The 21,501-nt window shown below is 43.7% G+C and overlaps 1 protein-coding gene across 1 annotated transcript; it reads right to left on the minus strand.

Moving 5' to 3' along the window:
* Window positions 1-7,683: 7,683 nt before the first annotated feature.
* LOC117044529 (serotriflin-like) lies at window positions 7,684-17,326 on the minus strand. The gene is made up of 6 exons (XM_033145348.1): window positions 17,237-17,326; window positions 15,880-15,974; window positions 11,997-12,138; window positions 10,329-10,423; window positions 9,031-9,119; window positions 7,684-7,808 (listed from the first exon to the last, which is right to left on the minus strand). The coding sequence occupies exons 1-6, from the start codon at window positions 17,324-17,326 to the stop codon at window positions 7,684-7,686; spliced, it is 636 nt and encodes a 211-aa protein (XP_033001239.1).
* Between the last annotated feature and the right edge of the window lie 4,175 nt (window positions 17,327-21,501).

The following is a 21,501-nucleotide window of genomic DNA, read 5'->3' on the forward strand; positions in this document are numbered from 1 at the left end:
CCTCACAATTAATTGGCCCCATGCTCTACGCCATTAAAAAGAGCATTTTCCCCCATCCCAGTCCCAAAATTACGCACCCCAGCAACAAAATCCCCTCAGAGCCGGTCTTACTCACTGCGACCTCTCAGGTCGCCTTCGGCTTATTTTGCTCTCGCATTTTTTTCCTCCCCCCTCTCTTCCGCAACTGCCCTGCCTCCTGCTCCAGCTCCATCTTTTTTCCACATTTCCACTAAGCAGTTTGTGTCAGAAAGTCCTTGGGTGCTTACAGATGGCAGTTATAAAATGGTGGACGGGGTTTTCTTTTTGGCACAGGTCTGATGATGTCAACAGGCAATCCACCTTTCTATTGGATGCTGTTGGAGTCTTCATTCCTTTTGCTGGTGAGGTATAATAGGTGCGCCATGTTTTTGCCTTTATTCTATATTTTAGGCATGACAGGTGTGGTTTTTTTGAATTTTTATTATGCCAGATCCTTGACCCATGGTTATGTTACGCTTTGTCCTAAATTTGATGTGATTTGGTCCAGTGGTTACAGAGCAAGGTGGTGTCGGCTGCGCACGCAATAGGTATATATATATATATATATATATATATATAGTCCTCTGAGTTATGGATATAATCTTATTGAGTATTTGAAAAGCCATACTGCTGAAGAAACAGAAAATCAAGCGCTACATTATCTGTGCTGAGTTTGCAGAAGTCAGTTTCATGCTATTCTCTGTGGCTGCCCCTAAGCTGTGGATCTCCTTCCCCACAGAAGTGCGCCTGGCACATTCATGATACCGAATGCTGAAGACACACCCCTTGGCCCCGACTTATTTTTATGGTTGTAACACAAACATGTCTAAAGTGGCTGGGAACAGAAGAGCAAAAATGTATTATCATTACAAAGTTTAACGCTAATTCATTTCAAGACACAATATGACAATCCAGGATAAGCTAGGTTGTAGACTAGAAGATAGGTGAATAGGATATAAGATGATAAGGACTAAGATAAGATGATAAGATTAAATAATCAGGCAATGTAATAAAAGGAGGTTAATAGGTATAGGATTATTAATGAATTTTAGTAATTATAAAGTAGATTAAGATTGTTATTAATTTATGAAGTTATGAAAAGAGGAGGCAGGAGGAAGTCACATTATGATGTGAGGAAGAAATATTATAAGAAATATGTATGTTGTTATGTTTTGTTTTTATTAGTTGTTTATGTAGTTATGTTTTGTTGATGTTTTCTTTTTTCTTTGTTAAAACTTTTTAATAAATATTTTTTTTTAAAAAAAGACACACTATGACAATCCAATTGATTTGTTTTGATGATACATTCATTTTCATTTGATTTCATTTGATGATTCCATTCATTTTCAAGTCATTGTAAATTAAACCTATAAAATTCTGAAATAGACTTTAAAAACAAACCACATGATACCAGTTGGCTAATACATATAAATCTGACTATGGTTTTATAGATATGAATACAGCTGTCCATAAACCTGACCAGGCTGTGACAGGTGTGGAGGAGGTGTCTGAAGTTACTCATTTCTCCTAAGATGGAGGGGACACACAGAGAGACACCTTGTTCCCCATATTGTTCTACCACTGAATGTGAACGAAGTCCAACTGTACAGTTAAACACACCCTTGTAAACCCCACCATGTCCTTCTAACATATTTCTATTCTTTTAAAAATCTGAAGCATTAACCAGGGCAATGCCTTTTCTCTTCCTGATGCAGAACTGCAGAGAGAAGGAAGCATTGAGGCGCTTGTTAACATTTCAGACTCCGCCAGCAGATCACAGGGATCACACAGATACTGATCGTTGCCTCTCCTGACAGGAGCCAGCTATTGAGCCTCTTCCCATAAATGAGTCCTAGAGTTCCTGGATTGATAGTGCCAACTCTATGTCTCTTAGAAGGGAATTCCACAAGGTAGGAGGCTTTAAAAAAATATTGGTTCTACTGAGGAAAAGTGAGAAATTTTATGGCTACTGCTGTTGTTGTTGTTCAGTCATTCAGTCGTGTCCGACTCTTCGTGACCCCATGGACCAGAGCACGCCAGGCACCCCTATCCTCCACTGCCTCCCGCAGTTTGGCCAAACTCATGCCAGTAGCTTCGAGAACACTGTCCAACCATCTCATCCTCTCTCATCCCCTTCTCCTTGTGCCCTCCATCTTTCCCAACATCAGGGTCTTTTCCAGGGAGTCTTCTCTTCTCATGAGGTGGCCAAAGTACTGGAGCCTCAACTTCAGGATCTGTCCTTCTAGTGAGCACTCAGGGCTGATTTCTTTAAGGATGGATAGGTTTGATCTTCTTGCAGTCCATGGGACTCTCAAGAGTCTCCTCCAGCACCATAATTCAAAAGCATCAATTCTTCGGCGATCAGCCTTCTTTATGGTCCAGCTCCATGGACAAAGACAACAGGCTACTGCTGACTTGCCTGCAGAAGACACATCAAAAGATATATTGCCTTATACTGACTGCAAAGAAGCCCAGTACTGCAAGCAAATTAGGAAAAAACAAGCCAATGGCAGTGTGATCGGAAGAGCACTGAACCTCAAAGACAATTTTCTGATATCTATGCTGTAATTGAAGTTGCAGCTAATGTGAAGAGGAGAGGTGAAGAAGCACCAGGTAGATTTTCTTTTCTAAACTATATGCACTTATCTGATGAACAATATATTTTCACAATGATGCAATATGGAATGACAGAACACACTGTGCATTTCCAAGTGTGCGGAGGGTGCACTATGTATTTTTTCTAATAAGTACTCTGCCCCTTTTCTCATCTAACAAGAATTTAAAAAAAACCTCTCAGGACAGACTTGATTTCCTTTCTGTACTGTATAGGGAAGCAGACATGCAGCGGCGGAGCAAGCTGATTGGGTGTTTGGGGCGGTGGGTGGGGCCAGCTGCCCGTGGGGCAAGCTGGGGCAGGACGCTCTGCAGGGCCTCTGAGGAGTCTGCCTGCTTCCTCCCACTCAGCTGCCCTATAGCTGGGGGGGTGGGGGAGGTGGTGGGTGGACCATTTGGGGAGAGCGGAGCCTGCATGTGCCTAAGCCACTGTGTCTCTCCCAGGAGAGACGTGTGGCTCAGGTGCGCTGCAGGCCCCGCGGTGAGTGCCGCCTGGCATTTGGTCACCCCCCAAGTGGTGGCCTGCCCCCGCTGCACCCCCTTCCTCCGCCACTGTAGACATGCTTCATCAAGTCAGCTTCGATGAAGTCATCCAGAATTTTGCAATCATAGTATTGACATGGGTCTAAATGTATAATCTACTTGTCATTGTATGTTTTAGTGTTAAGCTCTTTGAGATGTTTAGACGTTTTAATTTTTGTATGGATAATGATTGTGTTCTGACTGATGGTTGAATAAATTCAATTGATTGATTGATTGAATTTTGCAATCAGAAAATCTAGTTATTTTAATTTCAGCATATATTTAAGTTTCATGTCATTTGAAAAATATTATTTTATTTTATAGTTTAGTATTGCTTTTTTGTGGGACGTGGGTGGCGCTGTGGTCCAAACCACTGAGCCTAGGGCTTGCTGATCAGAAGGTCGGCGGTTCGCATCCCCGCGATGGGGTGAGCTCCCGTTGCTCTGTCTCTGCTCCTGCCAACCTAGCAGCTCGAAAGCACGTCAAAAGTGCAAGTAGATAAATAGGTACCGCTCTGGCAGGAAGGTAAACGGCATTTCCGTGTGCTGCTCTGGTTCTCCAGAAGCGGCTTAGTCATGCTGCCCCATGACCCGGAAAAACTGTGGACAAATGCCGGCTCCCTCGGCCTATAGCGAGATGAGTGCCGCAACCCCAGAGTCGTCCGTGACTGGACCTTACGGTCAGGGATTCCTTTACCATTACCTTTATTCAAAACAAAATAAAATAAAAAAATTCCTTCCAGTAGCACCTTAGAGACCAAGGTGCTACTGGAAGGAATTTTTTATTTTGTTTTGTTTTGACTATGGCAGACCAACACGGCTACCTACCTGTAACTTTACCTTTATTGCTTTATAAAAAATCACATACAGGGTTGTTTAGGGCTTCTGTAGGTCTTAATCCAGCCCTTCATGTGCTTCTGTAACCTATTTACAGTAGGTAAAGCAAAACACAGTAAGTAATATTGTAAGTAATTTCTTGATTTCTACAAGCTGTAATGCTCAAAATCAGACATACTGCTAGAACAATCTATATCTTGAATGCTTCTTGATAAGTTGTTGTTGGCACAGGGCCAATAATATGTCATTCGTACCTCACTTACTAGATTAAAGTTTTGCCTCTTGTTTTGGTTTTCTAACACAATATTGGTTGGTTTGGGAAATGGTGAGAAGATTGGGCTGGGCTCCAATACTATGTCTGTCCTATGGAGTCAGGGGTCTGGTTAGTGGTCTCATTTGTGCATTGGTAGTCTTTCTTTCACCCACTCCTCTTTAAAAGTAAGAGCAGTCCTTCCCACTTAAAAATCAGAGGTGAAGCTGTAGAATGAGGATTTATTACTCAATTAAAGTACAATCAAGGTCTTATATGCATATTAAATTCTTAGATGGTTAAGTCCAGAAACACATTGTCCATGAACTGACCTATTTTAAACTGAGTCTGAGTGGTCCCATTGTGCTAATTCTGGCTATGAAAAATATTAGTTGTCTCCATAAATATATTTATAAAAAGAACACTTCCAAGTGTTCTTACGACTGAGGACCAGTGAAGGTGGCTTTATATAATCATTTTCACCACTGTGAATTAATGTTTAAAATTCATCTTATAGCAGGTATCTATTTGCATTCCAATCCTATGAATGGTTCAGCCTACAATATATGCTCAGGTTGCTATACTAAAAGATTTTTTTTAAAGCAACCTATGTTTGGAACGTTAAAAACATTGGTCTCTTCTCGGGCAAAAGGTTATACTTCCCTCCGCCTCATAATATAAGAGGAAACTTTGTCTAGGACTGCCTCCACTAATTGCAATTAATCATACAGTATTAAAGAGATAGATTATGAAACATTGTTGGTTACTTTGTCATTATGGAAACAATATGGGCTGCTTGACTTAGCTAATAAATGAAAAGGCATTAAAAACATATCAGGAAATCAGAAATGAAACAGCAATCCCCAAGTACCTCTTCAGATTATTTCAAAAACAGGGACAAATCTGGTGGAAAAACACCATTGAAACCTTAATGATTCAGGATCATAAGAATTTACTTAGTAGGTTGGGGCAATTTGGAAGTCAGGTGTGCCCAGTGTGTGCCCAGCAATTGTGGTTTCTTCATGGCCCCTGCTCTAGGAGCTATTATATTCCATGGAGACGGGTTGGCAGCTGCAGAAGCTGGGGTGAGTGGCAGGTGTGGTGGCCTCATCAAGATCACCATGGTGTATGGCCTCTGGGAGCTGGGTGGGCATCCTGGCCAGCTTCCCCCACAACAGTGTACTGTGTAGAGCCCCCCTGTGAGGCAGCAGGGTTCAGTGGTTGCAGGCTCTGTGGAGGTTTCTCCTGGGTTTCCTTCTCCTCCCTATATTGTGCAGCCCATCAGGGGGCAGTTTTCAGTACTCTCTGCTCCATTCAGGGAATGCAGGGTGGCTTTTCTGTGGTGAAGGGCTGTAATTTTATCATACACACCCATTTTCTCTTTGGGGCAGGTTACTGTTAATGTTGTCGGGACGTGGGTGGCACTGCGGTCTAAACTACTGAGCCTAGGGCTTGCTGATCAGAAGGTTGGTGGTTCGAATCCCCACGACGGGGTGAGCTCCCGTTGCTCGGTCCCTGCTCCTGCCAGCCCTAGCAGTTCGAAAGCACATCCAAGTGCAAGTAGATAAATAGGTACCACTCTGATGGGAAGGTAAAACGGCGTTTCCGTGCGCTGCTCTGGTTCGCCAGAAGCGGCTTAGTCATGCTGGTCACACTGGCTCCCTCGGCCAATAAAACGAGATGAGCGCCGCTACCCCAGAGTCATCCGCGACTGGACCTAATGGTCAGGGGTCCCTTTACCCTTTACCTATACTGTTAATGTTTGGGGCTCCTGTCAACATTTTATAGCCTTTGACAGGCTAAGAAGTTCCATGAATTATGATGGAAGGTAGATGCAGTGTGACTTTCCCATAGCCTCTTAAGTTCCCCTCCTTGCCCATTTGTCCTTGGGGGTTATTGTGTGCCCTAGTGGTTTGCATGCTTCACACTCTCTGTCAGTTATTATACACCTACACTTTACAGGCATGCATACATACTGTACATGGTTACATGCACTACAGATCATCCAATGGGAGCTGTGTGATGACAACCTTCCATTTTTATGTAAGAAAGGCAGCACGCTTGGACAGTGAATGAAATAGTGTGGACACAAAGGAAAGTGCTTAAACGAACACACTCCAGTATACAGTTAGAGTCTGCTCCTCTGGCCAGTGTCAGGCTAGCAGCAGGTACGATAAGTTTGCTTGATTTATTCTGCTGACCTGGGAGCCCCTTACCCTCTTGAGTCCCAAGTGGGACTTGGATACAGACATGCTGTTGTTGCTAAGGGTGCTCAACACCTGCTGCCATCTGATAAAATATCACCTTCATGTTTCGGCTTTCTAAATTTATAGATGCTTGGATTATCTTTCAAGTCAGTGCGGCCAGAGCTGAAGGCACTTCCCCAGACGGTGGTCCCTCCGGGGGGGTCACCCTATTTGATGTAAGTCTTAGGAACCCCTGCCTGGATTGACCACGCATCACTTCTGGGGGGCGGGCTGGAAGTATCTAGATTGCCCCATGCCCAAGCCAAACCTCTTTCATCTGTATTCAATAAAGTTGTGGCTTGTTTTGACCCCAAAACCAGTCTTATTGGTCTCTTATTTATATGGGTTGGGGAACCTGATGCCCCCTCCTGGCTCTAGGCCCTTCTCTCCCCAACAACTCTAAATATACCTGCTTAGGGATCTTTCCTGTTTAGAGTAGCTGGCCCTCCAATATCTCACTGATGAAAATGGGTTGCCGGTGTTATGCTCCCACAAAGGAACCAAATAAAACTAAAGCCAACTCTTGGTTTTGTGTTGCTTCACTGGGCTACAGCATCACACCAGAGCCGTTTCTTTCTCATCTATTTTCCAGTTGCTGGGGAAAAGTTCAATATAAATGTGGATCTGTGTGTGTATATAAATACATAAATAATGAAACTCTTGACAAAGCAAACATTTCCCAATCCTCTGTACTTTGGTTGCTACGTTCCACTCCTGGTACACAAGCTAGTTTGCAGACCTTGATGAACTGCAACAAAATGCTCTGAGGATGGTGCAGTCTCACATTCTAAGCTCAATTAACTCATCAATCTTTACTCTCTTCCTGGCTTGAGAATTTTCACCTGTGTTATGTCAGTGTGAGCCCAGGTGTAGCAGCTGCTAATACTGCGTTGATTTCATTTCGTTTGTCCACCTTCCATTCACATTTAATCAGCCATACATTGTGTCCTCCTGGGGATCTTTTGCATCTCTGTGTCTGTTATTTTTCCTGCGACTGTTAAGACCCTACTCCCAACTTCCATTCCTCCCCATTAAGAAAGAAAGAACGAAAACATCCACCCATGCAAGACTTTTTATGAGTTTTCCGTTTCAAAAGCAAGTTAACAATTTTCATTTGGATGGGGTTTGTCAGAAGATGCTGGAGGATGGAAATTAAATGAGAATGCAGAGTTCAACGAAGATCACGTAGGGGGACCCCCTATTTTATTTCAGTGGGGCAATTGCAAGTAGCAGCACAATCTGTCGCAAGGCTGCCCTTGCACCCTTGCAATTGCACTGCCTCATCACAGTTGCCGTACACATTATAATATCTGCAAGGATTGGCTGAAAACGAAAAGGACAAGAACACATCAGTGTTAACAAAAGCAAAATGCCCCCATGATTCAAACTCAAGAGACTCTTTCATTTTTAGTTGCTATAGTGGAGGTGATTTAAAAGACCCCCCCCCCACTTAAAACATTATTTGCATGTTTAGACCTTTTAACTTCCCCCTAAATAAATTCAGACAGGATGCAAATTTTGGTTTGTTTTTTTGGCAGAATTTAGGCCACAACTTTATTGATTACAATCAAGTGAGTGGTTGCATAGGCTCTGGTCCGACTAGCTCCCTGCACTGTGGCAGGTAGCGCTGACCCAGAGCTCTATCATAGGTTAGCCTAGGGTGAACACCTGGAACAGCGGAAAGCGGGGTCTGGCTAGTCCACAACCCAGATGTCCCCCTGTACTCGGGCGGCATGGGCACAACCCCTCTTAGGGTTGACCAAACCATTGAGTCCCTGGATTCCTTTAATGGAATACCCTTCGCATAGGGATGGCTAGAGCGTTCTGCCACCCCATCACCTGAACCAGAGCCTATCTGCAACCTTACAAGTTGTGACGATTTGCTATGTGGCAGGCGAAACCCAAATGGCACCAGCCAATCAGCCACGTGGGGGAAATTCCTGCCATGCCCCTGTCCCAACAACAGATGACACACGACGCCATAGCAAGGTTAAGCGCGAGCCCTAAAGATAGGGAGAGGTGGGCGGGTGTTCCGATGCACTGGCCCCAAAGAGGAAGCTCAGGGACACGTGCATAGGCATATATAGGTCCCTCGATCTGTTTTGCTAGCGTCCCATTGGCCTGATTAAACCCAGCATCGAGGGACCTACCAATAGGGTGTTGTGGCTATCCAAACGTACCCACCCACAACACAGGGTTTGGTTGGCAGGTCGCACTGCAACACATGCCCTCTTTGAGGGAGGACCCGATTTAGCAGTTGTTTTAATGAATTTTGGGAACTGAATTAGTAATTAGTTTAGCAATCCTGGCTGTAACCCAGAATAAATTGGGGGTGTTTTTAAGGGTGGATGTGCAGGTCACGAGAACATTTACATAGACACCCTGCAACCACCTACAGAATAAGGAAGGCTCCGTGGTCTACAATCTAGTGCACATCTACTTGGGAATCAGCTTCCATCAAATTTACTGGGATCCATTCTTATTGAGTGCCCTTTCTAAAGTACAAAAAAGCATTATGATAATATTTGAAGTTATTTCTACTCACTGCATAATCCGTTGTCGCATGAGCCAGGACAGTCCCCACAAGGTGATCCAGACTTATATGGGGTTTGAAGTGATCCTACTATGTTCCCTCTGGAATGATGAAAGTGAATGAGTAAACAAGGATATATTTGACTAGAATGATCGTATAATCTCAGGAAATCATAGCTGTCAACCTTCCTTTTTCTTGCATTGGGAAACGGCTCACTGGAATAAGGGAATTTCCCGCAAAAAAGGGAAAGTTGACAGCTACGGCAAATAAATTTCTTAATTAGAAAAGTTCTAATCCATTTATTTAATCAATGAACTTATAGCACAACTGTTGTGCAATGTGAGGAGTAGGGCTGTGAACTGGTTTCAGCCAAAGCCTTCAGCCTGAATTGAATTAAGGTTAATTCAGGTTGACCTGGGCTTTGGATGAGTTCGAAGGAGACAGCACCGATAGGATCACCCTCCCAGAGTGTTTGGGCTGTCGGGAGAAGGGACATTGTGTGGGAAGAAGGGAACTGTGGCAGCACTCCTCTTGCCAGCAGGGGAACATAGCCAGGCGGCCAAACTGAGCAGGATTGAACACTTCTGTACCTGGAGGGTGGGGGGGGGGAGAGAAGGAGATGCAGTATCTCCTTTGCCTCCCAAATGTATGTTCCATTAGGCCTATTACTATGAGTTGTTCTATTCAAGTCCAGGAAAATGTAGACCGGCCAACTAATTCTTCAAATGACAAAATCTAGCACCTGGCAGAGCCTGAATGGCTGGGAGCCAATGTTGGCCCTGCGGGGAGAAGTCAGCGTGTGGTGCTTAGACAAGGCTAATTAGGTCTCTGGGTGGGTGGTTCCCACACCTGGTTTACAGCTAGCTTAAAAAAAAAAAAAGACTAAATGAGAAATGTTGAATATGCTGCTGGTGTGTATTGGTGGATGACAGAAGCCATGGGCACTAAGAGAGGAGGGCTGCAAGGAGTGGGAGCAGAGACCTTTGCTTCCTTCAGCAACAATATGAAGGCAAGGCTAAACTGGATTCACCAGTGCACCAAACCATAACAGGTGGTGAAATGACTCAAAGCTAATAGTAACAACCTGGCTGTTTTTGTTTTCTAGTTGGTTGGCAACCATTGAAATGCAGAGTTAATACATTACTAGTGTGTTGCCCATGCATCCTGTGGTTCTTAATGAAGTTGTCTCATTATGTTTTCATAGTATAATGCCTTTTAATTTATGTTTTAAATGTGTTGTAAGTCCCTTAGAGACCTTGGGTAAGAAATGACTAGCAGGTTTAATGGCGGACTGACTGAATGATACGTACGCAGGGCAGTACTGGCAGACGTAGAAGTATTGTAGCCGATTTTGAGGGCACTGGTTCTCAGAGCAACCCACTTTGTAAGACCTGTACCAAGCCACCTGTAGATATAAAAACATACACACAAGAAAGACATTGGATTCTTATCTCATTATACATGACAAAGCTATCTTTGGCCATATCACCCCTTTTTGCCCTGTAAGACCAATTGCAGTTGTTAACAGTCGTCAACAGGTTTTCCACACCTATCAGCCAATCACCCATTCCCGCCACCCTTCTGAGTAATACCCCTCCCCACTCTCTCACTATATATAAGGGTCTGTTGACTTCTGTTTCAGTGTATTTGAAGAAGTGTGCATGCACATGAAAGCTCATACCAAGAACAAACTTAGTTGGTATCTAAGGTGCTACTGGAAGGAATTTTATTATTTATTATTTTGTTTTGACAAGAAAAACAGTTAGAATCTAACAGTAGCATTTAAATTATACTTTGTGCTGTGTATAATTAGGAGCACCTTGAAAAGGAGTACGATACTAAAGAAACAAACAATTTCCAGATAACAATTTCAATCATTTTCTTCCTCTGGCAGTAGCAGCTCAGAAATAGCTCAGTTGGTAGATCACGAGACTCTTAATCTCGGGGTCGTGGGTTCAAGCCTCACATTGGGCAAAAGATTCCTGCAGTGCAGGGGATTAGACTAGTGGCCAACTCCGAAGGGACTGTGCTCTACTCACAGTTAAAAACTGGCAGTGATCTTCCCCCTTTTGGGGGGTTCAGGTCAAAGTTGTTGAGCTTCTTGGAGTGATCTACCACAAACGTCCAGTGATCTACCGCTGGATCATGATCTGTCTGTTGGACGTGGCTGGACTAGATGATCCCCATGGTCCCTTCCTACTCTACAGTCCTGTGAGTCTATGATTCTATATACAGCTGTGAATATGAATGGCATCATGGGTGCCTGAACAACCCACAGAAGCAAAGGCGCAGGAGAGAGAACGGTGACCCAGTATCTGAACTTCCTGTGTGAAAACTATGAATAGGAATATGTGAGAGAGGCTGACCCTCCCCAACATGACCCACCAAAACAAAAGCAGTCTACCCGCCATGTAAAGTGCCACCTGTTAGGGGCACAAGAACCTTCCTTGGTTTCTTTATCTTTTCTTTTGCACAGTCCCAGTAGTGTGGTGGGAGAGCTGAAAATAATGCCAATATAGTTCACATCAGGCAACCAATACACCCTTTGGCTTCAGATGGTACATGGATGGGCACCAATGCTATTCTCAGGGAGTTGTTCATGGTAAGTTCCAGCCCCTCTCTTTCCAGAAAAATAGCACTACCACAGATGAGTCTAAAAAGCCCAAGACACAAATTTTCACAGCCTACTAGCAACTATGGTGGCTCGTTTACCAGAACTAATGCATTTAGTGTTAATTCTGAAGTCTATAGTTGATTCTGACCAAATTAAGCCTCTTAGGAGCCACCATAGCTGCTAGAGGGTCATGAAAATTTGTATCCCAGACTGTTTAGACTCGTCCAAATAGGGATTTCTTTTTCCCCCAGCTCTCCTACCCCACTACAGGCAGCAGCAAGCCAAGATGCAAGTGGGCTACCAGACATGCATTTACTAACTGAACCACACACTTGGCAAAGATACAAAACGGTGATTGAGTTACCTGAGTGTAATGGCCAACTTTGGCTCCTGAGCGGACCGCTCCAACACCGTACTGGAAATCGTTCACCTCATTGTACCACTCTTGGATTACTTTAGACCATGCAACAGGGCCACTTGACATGAGCAAATTTTCACCACACGGGCCTCCATCTGGAAGTGGAGACGGTTAAGATGAACAAAAGTCGTGATCAGTGATTCAGGGAATTCTATGAACAAGGGGAGCTATTCAGTGCTTTGGAGAAACATGCTGCAGCCAGTAAAACTTAGAATCATAGAATCATAGAGTTGGAAGAGACCACAAGGGCCATCCAGTCCAACCCCCTGCCAAGCAGGAAAGACCATCAAAGCATTCCTGACAGATGGCTGTCAAGTTCTTCCTAATGTTTAGGTGGAATCTTCTTTCTTGTAGTTTGAATCCATTGCCCCGTGTCCGCTTCTCTGGAGCAGCAGAAAACAACCTTTCACCCTCCTCTATATGACATCCTTTTATATATTTGAACATGGCTATCATATCACCCCTTAACCTTCTCTTCTCCAGGCTAAACATACCCAGCTCCCTAAGCCGTTCCTTATTCCAAGCAGGATTTGTTCCCCCCACCTGCAGATCTGTCTGCTTAAGTAAATCTGTATACATTTGTATGTACAATAATAGTTTCAAAGCGCTCTCTCTCTCTCTCTCTCTCTCTCTCTCTCTCTCTCTCACACACACACACACACGACTATAACAGAGTATTTCAAGAATTCAAGAAAGGGAGTAAACAATTGAGCATAGTCAATTATAAGTGTAGGAGATTATTCCTATTATTTATTAAATATGTTAGTTGCTTTATCTTGCCCACGGCAACGTAAAGTGACTTACAACCAACGAACCAACCAACCAGACAGCTGCCACCCCACCGTGACACTAGCTAAAGCATAAAACCAAGAAGAAAAAGAAAAACATCAAAAACATCCCACCTACTTCTAAAAGGCCACAGATCGTTAAAAGCCAATTTTAGCTAAAGAGGTAGGGGTTGGGGAGTAGAAATATTAACCATTATTAGTAGCAGTGCAGTATTCCTGTTGTTATTATTAGTATTCCTGTTATTATTTTTATGTGTGTGATGGCTTCTTGCTAAACACAATAAACCAAACTGACTGGTAGCACTAAGTTTATAGAGGAAAGTTTTTGCCTGGCTCCTAACGATATATAATGGTGGCGCCAGCTGGGTCTCTCTGTGTAGAGCAGTCCACAAAATGGGGAGCCACTGCAGAAAAGGCCTAATCTCGCATTTACACCCTCTAGACCTCTCATGGTGAAGAAGAAGGGTCTCAAATGATGATTGCAGGTACATGAACAAAAATAAAGATATAGGGGGAAATATTAAAGAAACCTGTGCACAAGAGGCAGTACAGCAGTTTACCAAGACAAGGGGAAAATGGCCGATCAAAAACTCATAATCAAGAACAGCACAATATGAAATCATATTTGGATGGCATTTGCCATCAGTTACTAAATAAGCTACATAAACCACCAGAAAGTCACAAAGTCCACTTCCCCTCTGAGAACCTGGAGTTGGTGGGTCAGTTTCTTTGATGTGGATATAAGCAAGGCTTTAAAAAAACCAGATCATAATAGAGTATGTGGATGCAGGGCTTTTTCCCAGCTGGAAATCTATTGCCATTCTCAGAGAACGAGGGAGGTGATCCTGGTGACATCATGGTCCAAGATCCCTTGCACACCAGAGATCTTTAAAGAGCTCATACCTCCAGCCGATAATTCCTCATCTTTGAAGGAATGAAAGAGCTATTGTCATAAGGTATTTGTTGCTCCACGAGAGGACCCTGGTGAGTATAAAAGCTACAAAGGTGGCATTTCTTTGCTTGTTGCATAAGGCCAGTTTGCCTAGTAACCTTTTTTGAGGGATACAAGGCAAGGGAATCAGAGATGAAGAGGAAACCATTTCCCCCTCTCCATCTGCACCAGGCACTCAGTATACAGCCAGTGAGTGAGTCTCCCAGGTTTCGCCGTAACAGTCCAAAAGGTATATACTTTCATGTGCATTTGTAAGGAGAAATAACAACAATAATAAAACAAAATAAAATAAAAACTCACAGCATGTGTCAGAATGTACTAAAACATCAAACATTAAAAAATTCCCTGTACAGAGCTGCCTTCAGATGTCTACTAAAAGTCAGATAGTTGTTTATTTCCTTGACATCTGAAGGGAAGGTTTTCCACAGGGCGGGAGCCACTACCGAGTAGGCCCTCTGCTCGGTTGCCTGTAACTTCACTTCTCGCAGTGAGAGAACCAGCAGAAGACCCTCAGAGGGGGACTACAGTGTCTGGGGGTGGAGACACTCCTTCAGGTACCGTATTTTTCGCTCCATAAGACACACTTTTTTCCTCCTAAAAAGTAAGGGGGGGTGTCTGCGCGTCTTATGGAGCGAATGCTTGGTCCCTGGAGCCAAATTGCCCAGGGGCCAAAAGCAGATCGTGCTTTTTTTTTTTTTTTTTTTACAAAGAGATAAGGTGGTGTTGAAAGGAAGCCACTGAACAGCTGATCAGCAAAGAGATCGAGAGAGATAAGGTGGCTGGCTCCCTTTCTGCAGAGGAGGCTGTTGGTTTCCCCAGCAACATGTGACTGGCTGATTAGATTATCTGTCTGGAAACTGTAGAAAGGGCTTTGAGTTGCTCCTTTTGCAAATGGGTCTTTTTTGCTTTGCAAAAGCAGCAGCGCAACAACTTTGAGCTGCTCCTTTTGCAAATGTGGCTTTTCTTCTTCCAAAAGAAGGTGCACAACTTTGAACTGATCCTCAAAAAGGGAGGCTTTCCCCCTCAAAAAACTAGGTGCGTCTTATGGAGCGGAAAATATGGTATACTGGGCTGAGGCTGTGTAGGGCTCTAAAGCTCAGCACCAACACTTTGAATTGTGCTCAGAAATGCACTGGGAGCTCTGAATGCCTTTTCTAAAAGGCACTTGCTTTCTGGAGTTTTCAGAACTACTGGTATTAAACTAGATAGAGGATAGATGATGGATAGATAGATAGGCAGTTAGATATAAATATATAGATATAGATACATTAACGCATGTGTGTTACAATGATTAACAAGGCAGAAATATTAATATTTAAAAGCAAAATGTTTTGGCTTTCACCTCCTTTAGAGCACCCGAAGGTGGAAGCCGAAATGTAATGGCTTTAGTGGTTAACTGCAAACTTGTGGGATCCAGAATGAACTTGTATGAACGGTTGCTCTGTGCTTTAAAAGTTGTATGCATCATCGGTGCAAAATGTTTGTACAGACAAACAGCCGCGGAGCATATGCCCATGCTGCCCAGGGCAGGGTGCGCTCCCAAGGGGTGTGGAGGGGGGTGCCCTCCCAGGCGCAGGATAGCCGCTCGGGTGCACGGAGTGAGATGCGCACCCTGCAGCCAGGGGTGCAGTGAGTCACCGATGGCAGGCATTCAGCGCGCCGCCTGCCTGCGACTCCCAAGCCTCCCTTGAGCTGTCAAAACGAAGGGGGGAATGCCGCTGGCAAAGCGGCGCAGCTCCCCCCTTCCCCCGACGGCTCGGGGTAGGCTTGGGAGTCGTGGGTGGGTGGTGTGCCAAATTTCACCCCCCTCAGTGAAGATACACAGCGTGGTCCGCCCCCACCACACACCCCTTCCTTCATTCCTGCAGACAAAGCTTAGCTGGTCAGAACTGAGTGTGGAATTCTGACTTCAGATTTTTGAAAGAACCAGATCATTCCACTGTTCCTCTTTTTGTGGCATTCCTCCAGTATTTTCAGTATTATCTGCAGAATGACAATTGCAGGGTTACTGAAGAGTTAGTGAATGGTGACTAAATGTGGATTATATGTTGGATCTCTAAAATATTTCTACAATGCTTAGTGAAACCTCTACTTGCCAGCAGTTCTTTGGTCTGGTGGGCTGTGGTCATATTGACAATTACTTGCCCAGCGTTTGGCATTTGCTTCCGCAGCACCACTCCATTCCTAAAAGGGAAAAAAATATGTATTAAACATGAGACTGGATGCAAAATGTAAAAATGGAGAGGCTCATATTTGTCCGATCATTCTCACCTTTCAGCTCTCTTAAAAAACTTGTCTGTCTTTTTAATGATAGTTATTCTCAGGCTAGGTCGTGGTTTGAATATATGAAGCAAAATCAAAGTGTGCAGTCTTTTCACTCTTGGGCTTAGTATTACATCTGCCTGACCCAGGCCAGTCATGGATAATGGCAACAGCCAGCTTTCAAAGATGCTGAGTTAGGTGCTCTCAGATGCTACCTGGATTGTGGCTGTTTACCCTTCCTGACCCATGCCAACCATGCTTAACGGTAGTTACCAGGATCCATAAACCCACTTCAAACCAAGGTTAAGATGGTGAATTACCATATTTTTCGCTCCATGGGGCCCACCGGACCATAGGGCGCACCTCGTTTTTAGAGGAGGAAACAAGAAAAAAAATATTTTTCTGGTTTTCCTCCTCTAAAAGCCCTGTTTTTTTGAGGATCAGCTAAAAGTTTTGCAGCTTTTTTTGCAAAGGGAAAAGCCCTGGTTTTTTGAGGATCAGCTAAAAGTTTTGCAGCTTTTTTGCAAAGGGGGAAAAGCAAAGAGGAAAAGCTCTGTTTTTATGGGGTTCAACTCACATTTCTGCAGCTTCTAAAGGGAGCCTTTTCTACAGTTTCCAGACAGATAATCTAATCAGCCAGTCACATGTAGCTGGGGAAACAAACAACCTCCCTCTGCAGCACATTCAACAATGGAGGGCGGGGCTGAAAGGGAGCCAGGACTCTTATCTCTCTCCCGATCTCTTGCTGATCAGCTGCTGAGCGGGGTCCTTTCAACACCCCCTTTTCTCTTTGTAAAATAAAAAGCATGATCCTCTTTTCAGCTCCAGGAACCACCATTCGCTCCATAAGACGCACAGATATTTCCATATTTCCCCTTACTTTTTAGGAGGGAAAAAGTGTGTCTTATGGAGCGAAAAATATGGTAGGTGCTCTTAGCTGCTACTTAGCTTCTGAGAAAAATGCATATTCATTGCCCATGGAGTGGACAATGACTGCTTTTAGTCATATATATGAATTAAATAATGTTATTGTGTATTTTAATTATAGATTGGGTTTATAGTTGCAAACCATGTAGTAGCCACTAGGGAATATAAATTAATAAATAATAAAAGATATGTATAAACTACTAGCACATGGAATTTTCTGCTAGCCAGAAAGCATAGTAAACCTTTAAAACACTTACCATCTTCAGCATGTTGCTTGCACTTGGCTTCACTTGTCTCCGCAGGGCATTGTGCTTGTCCAGAATTTCCTGTCGCTCACTGGGTCCCATTTCCTTTGCATGTGCCTAAAGTGAGAGACTGAGTGTTTTTCTCCCCCTTGTATTTATTTATTTATTTATATTACTATATTTTTTTCATTACACCAATGTAATTTTAGCATACTTTCACTAAGAACCACGGACATGGCTATAAAGTGTGCACCTGCTTCCGACAGGCCCTTCTGCCATAAATGAAACATCAGTTGAAAACTAAAATTGAAGGGAAGTATTTTAAGTGTTCTGTGATAGTGTAGCTGACCATGGAGCAGGTCAACAGATCCTCCAGCTGGGCGATGCAGAGGCATCAAGATGTCTCTGGTCTACTCTGGATAAATCCACAGCTACTGAAAACTATGAGAAACCTAGCATTACTTTTAGTGGGATATGTAACTGCACCATCCTGTTTTAAGCTTAACCCGAGTTAATTGCATTTGGTTGCACTTCCTGTTAAGTATGATCTTTTTTTCACTTCAGTGTGTTTATGGATGAAGCAGTCAAAAGCATTTTGGCTTATTAAAGTGAAGGTTTAGTTGGCCAAACTAAATCTTGTATTTGAAAACAACCCAGCTAAGGTTAGTAACTTTTCATGTCCTACTGACGGAGACTGTTTAGCGTCTTCCAGTATTGTTACATTACACAACGTAGTATTTGTATTTTAGCCACCTCATGAGAAGAGAAGACTCCCTGGAAAAGACCCTGATGTTGGTAAAGATGGAGGGCACAAGGAGAAAGGGACGACAGAGGACGAGATGGTTGGACAGTGTTCTCGAAGCTACTAACATGAGTTTGGCCAAACTGCGGGAGGCAGTGGAGGATAGGGGTGCCTGGCGTGCTCTGGTCCATGGGGTCACAAAGAGTCGGACACGACTGAACGACTGAACAACAACAACACAACATTAAAAAACTTACCCTTGAAGCAGGCTGTTGCAGAAGAGCAGCAATACTCAGCAAAACGATGAGCACAATCATCTCTGAAAACAAAATAACATTAGAGATAATCTCTTAGAGTTGCTGTTTAGATAAAGAGTGTACTTACTGAACATGGCGCCATTCTTCTGAGTAGTGGCTTAGATTCCAAATTGCTCACATGGCATCAGCTGAGAAGTAGATTTGTACCTCCTGGAATAGGAGTGCCCCAGGCAAGTGCCTCTACTCCTGAGTCACCACTTTGCATCTGACTCCACCCCACTAAACCATTTTGCTTCTGTCTCTGGTTAGTGGACATAGTGGCTGCACTGAAAAACATCACCTGAGCCCTTCAAATTTGCTTTATTGTGCAGCCACTCTTTCCTTTCTTTCCCCCTGCTGTCCACTGAATTGCCCCTCAATTTGCTCTGGAGGGGCTCCCAGCACCCTGGAACAGATTCTGTGAGTAAGTATGGGGCTGCAGCAGGAGGAGAAGAAAGTGAATTCCCATTGTTTAAATCTGTTGTGCAACAGAAATCTCTTCCAGTGCATGCTAAAATTCGCAGGTGGTACAGTCACAGGTTCTCAACTAGGTCCTTTCAGCCACACTGATATTGTGCTGGCAGCTGATTAATGGCCAGTTTCCGTGCGCTGCTCTGGTTTCGGTGTTCCATTGCGCCAGAAGTGGCTTAGTCATGCTGGCCACATGACCCGGAAAAAACTGTCTGCGGACAAACACCAGCTCCCTCGGCTAGTAAAGTGAGATGAGCGCCGCAACCCCAGAGTCATCTGCGACTGGACTTAACTGTCAGGGGTCCTTTACCTTTTACCTTATATCCTGACAATTGGGTGGATGTACTTGGCTATGAAGACTGCCTCTAGGGCGGAGCTTCTGAGCCATATTCCTTCCATTTCTCTTCACATCTATGGACACTGGACCACTCTACAGCAATGGTAAATTCACTTAGGTTGTTTTTATGGCACTAGCACAATACTTAGAGAGCCCTTGTCTTTGAGGGTGTGGAATTGTCCTCCCAGTTCTTGAACATCACATTGAGACTGCATGGTGTTTACAGGTCTTCTAGCTCCTTCTGTTTGGTAGGAAGGAGTGTGGCTTCAAAGTGTGTGGGCTATGCTTTTCTGTGGTTTACCTCTTTGCTATAGCACCCAATGGGGAAGACGCTGTCTGGATGACCCATGAAGGACATGACCTTGTGCCAAAATGGTGTGACTGTAGTTCATCTCTGGACCAGGGTGCCAGAATGCATAGGAGCACAAGTAGTAAAATAAAGTAGGAAATAGGGCACATGTTACGAGTTCACTAGCTGAACTCTTTTACTAGCTGAACCTCTTATGGAGAAGTATAGAAGGAGGAGACTCTTGAGAGTCCCATGGACTGCAAGAAGATCAAACCTATCCATTCTTAAAGAAATCAGCCCTGAGTGCTCACTGGAAGGACAGATCCTGAAGTTGAGGCTCCAGTACTTTGGCCACCTCATGAGAAGAGAAGACTCCCTAGAAAAGACAGGGATGTTGGGAAAGATCGAGGGCACAAGGAGAAGGGGACGACAGAGGACGAGATGGTTGGACAGTGTTCTTGAAGCTACTAACATGAGTTTGGCCAAATTGCGAGAGGCAGTGAAGGATAGGGGTGCCTGGCGTGCTCTGGTCCATGGGGTCACGAAGAGTCGGACACGACTGAACGACTGAACAACAACAACATAGAAGGATTAAAATGAGTAGAATTGTCTTGAGATGTTTAAATGTGTGAAGGTGTAGCTATACTACAAATACAGTCCAGTGCAGTTCACTTCCAAGAAGGTTTCCTTGAAAGTCATACCTACTGATAACAGGGTTGCCATACGTCCGGAATTTCCCAGACATACCCGGGATCCAGCTGTCGGGAACAGTGTCCGGGAGGAAATCACTCAACAACTTTGCCCCCTCCCCCCGATCAACAACGTTGCCTAAAAGAGCTCAACAGCTTTTGTGTTTGGATATTCATGAAATATGGTAACCCTAGTACGTTTTATGTAATAAGTATATAAATAATATAAATTTGATCCAAAAGTTGCATCCTCCTGAGCTTACCTAAATTGTTTAACTCTGCTAATAAACTTCATATAGCATACTATGGGATATAGCAGACTATGCTATAAAACTGGCACCCCCCCCCCCAAAAAAATCTTACCTTCCTTCTTGTTTCTAGTAAGACTGGAATAACCTTCTTTGTAGCTTTAATGAATTTCTGGATGTCACTGGATGATGTTATGCTTATATACCTCTCCTGTTTCCTGCTTTGCAGAATGACTCAATGTCCAACAGTAAATCACACAATTTTGACCAGAGAGAACTTTAGATTTCTCTTATGTTGTTTAAACAAAGTTTTATTTCCTGAAATTTATTAGCCATCTTCTATGCAACAACAAAGCATTTCTCATTAATGAGCTCTTTCATGCCAGCCAACTTATTATGAAGGATTGATATCTGCGCTTGTTCTTTATCCTACGGCATCATTTCAGCTAAGCACATTTACTTAGAAGCAAGTCCCATTTTCCCCAAAAGTCGAATGTATTTGCAGCTGCATCCTAAGACTTTAAATCAACTGCAAACCATCATAAATGGTTGAAGGCATTGAATCATTACAGATTGCACAGATCGCAGTGATTACAAGCTGTTTAGAAACACCCCATATCATTTGCATAGGTTACAAAAGTTAAGGGGTGTGTAGTTAAACCAGAACACTGATGTGCCTGCCTTTACTCTTCATCTAGAAGATCTGAGGATTAACATTAATGTATAAATGTATAAATGCTTTTTAGGTAGCATTGCATAATAATGGCTACCCTTTCTTTTGATGTGCATCCTATAGCAGAAGAATTTCTCCTTGGCGCCTGCTAATTATATTGGAAGTAAAGCTCCCATTTGAGCCAATGGAAGCAGGTGTGAGTCGCCCAATCTGGATCAGGACTGTAGCAAGGGAAGGGTTAAAGCCCCCCCCTCCTGATGTTAGTTGGACTGTACTTAAACTCTTTATGCACTGCTGAAGTGATAGGAAATGTTCTGGTGTCCCTCATTTGCCGATCCTTGGCAGCTCGTATCTCTTTTTGCATTGATGCCACTCAGCTGATCTTTCCAGAGATGATGTTGATGATGGCATCCTTACTGGCATTCCAGCATTCAGTGACTGCTTCTGTCCACTGAGCATCCTGACATGATTGCTGCACACACGTTCTGCTGCATGTGCTTCTGGAACCTGCTTAAGCAGAGTAGGGATTCAT

The sequence above is a fragment of the Lacerta agilis genome, chromosome 3 (assembly GCF_009819535.1).
Source record: "Lacerta agilis isolate rLacAgi1 chromosome 3, rLacAgi1.pri, whole genome shotgun sequence".
Taxonomy (NCBI): domain Eukaryota; kingdom Metazoa; phylum Chordata; class Lepidosauria; order Squamata; family Lacertidae; genus Lacerta; species Lacerta agilis.

What these genes read in the sequence shown, in the direction of transcription:
- LOC117044529 (XM_033145348.1), bottom strand. Translation starts at nt 17,326, where the DNA reads ATGGGACCCAGTGAGCGACAGGAAATTCTGGACAAGCACAATGCCCTG. An exon ending in GTCTGCCAGTACTGCCCTGC is followed by an intron (nt 9,120 to 10,328) that starts GTACGTATCATT and finishes TCATCATTCCAG; the next exon opens with AGGGAACATAGTAGGATCAC. An exon ending in ATGCGACAACGGATTATGCA is followed by an intron (nt 7,809 to 9,030) that starts GTGAGTAGAAAT and finishes TTTCGTTTTCAG; the next exon opens with CCAATCCTTGCAGATATTAT.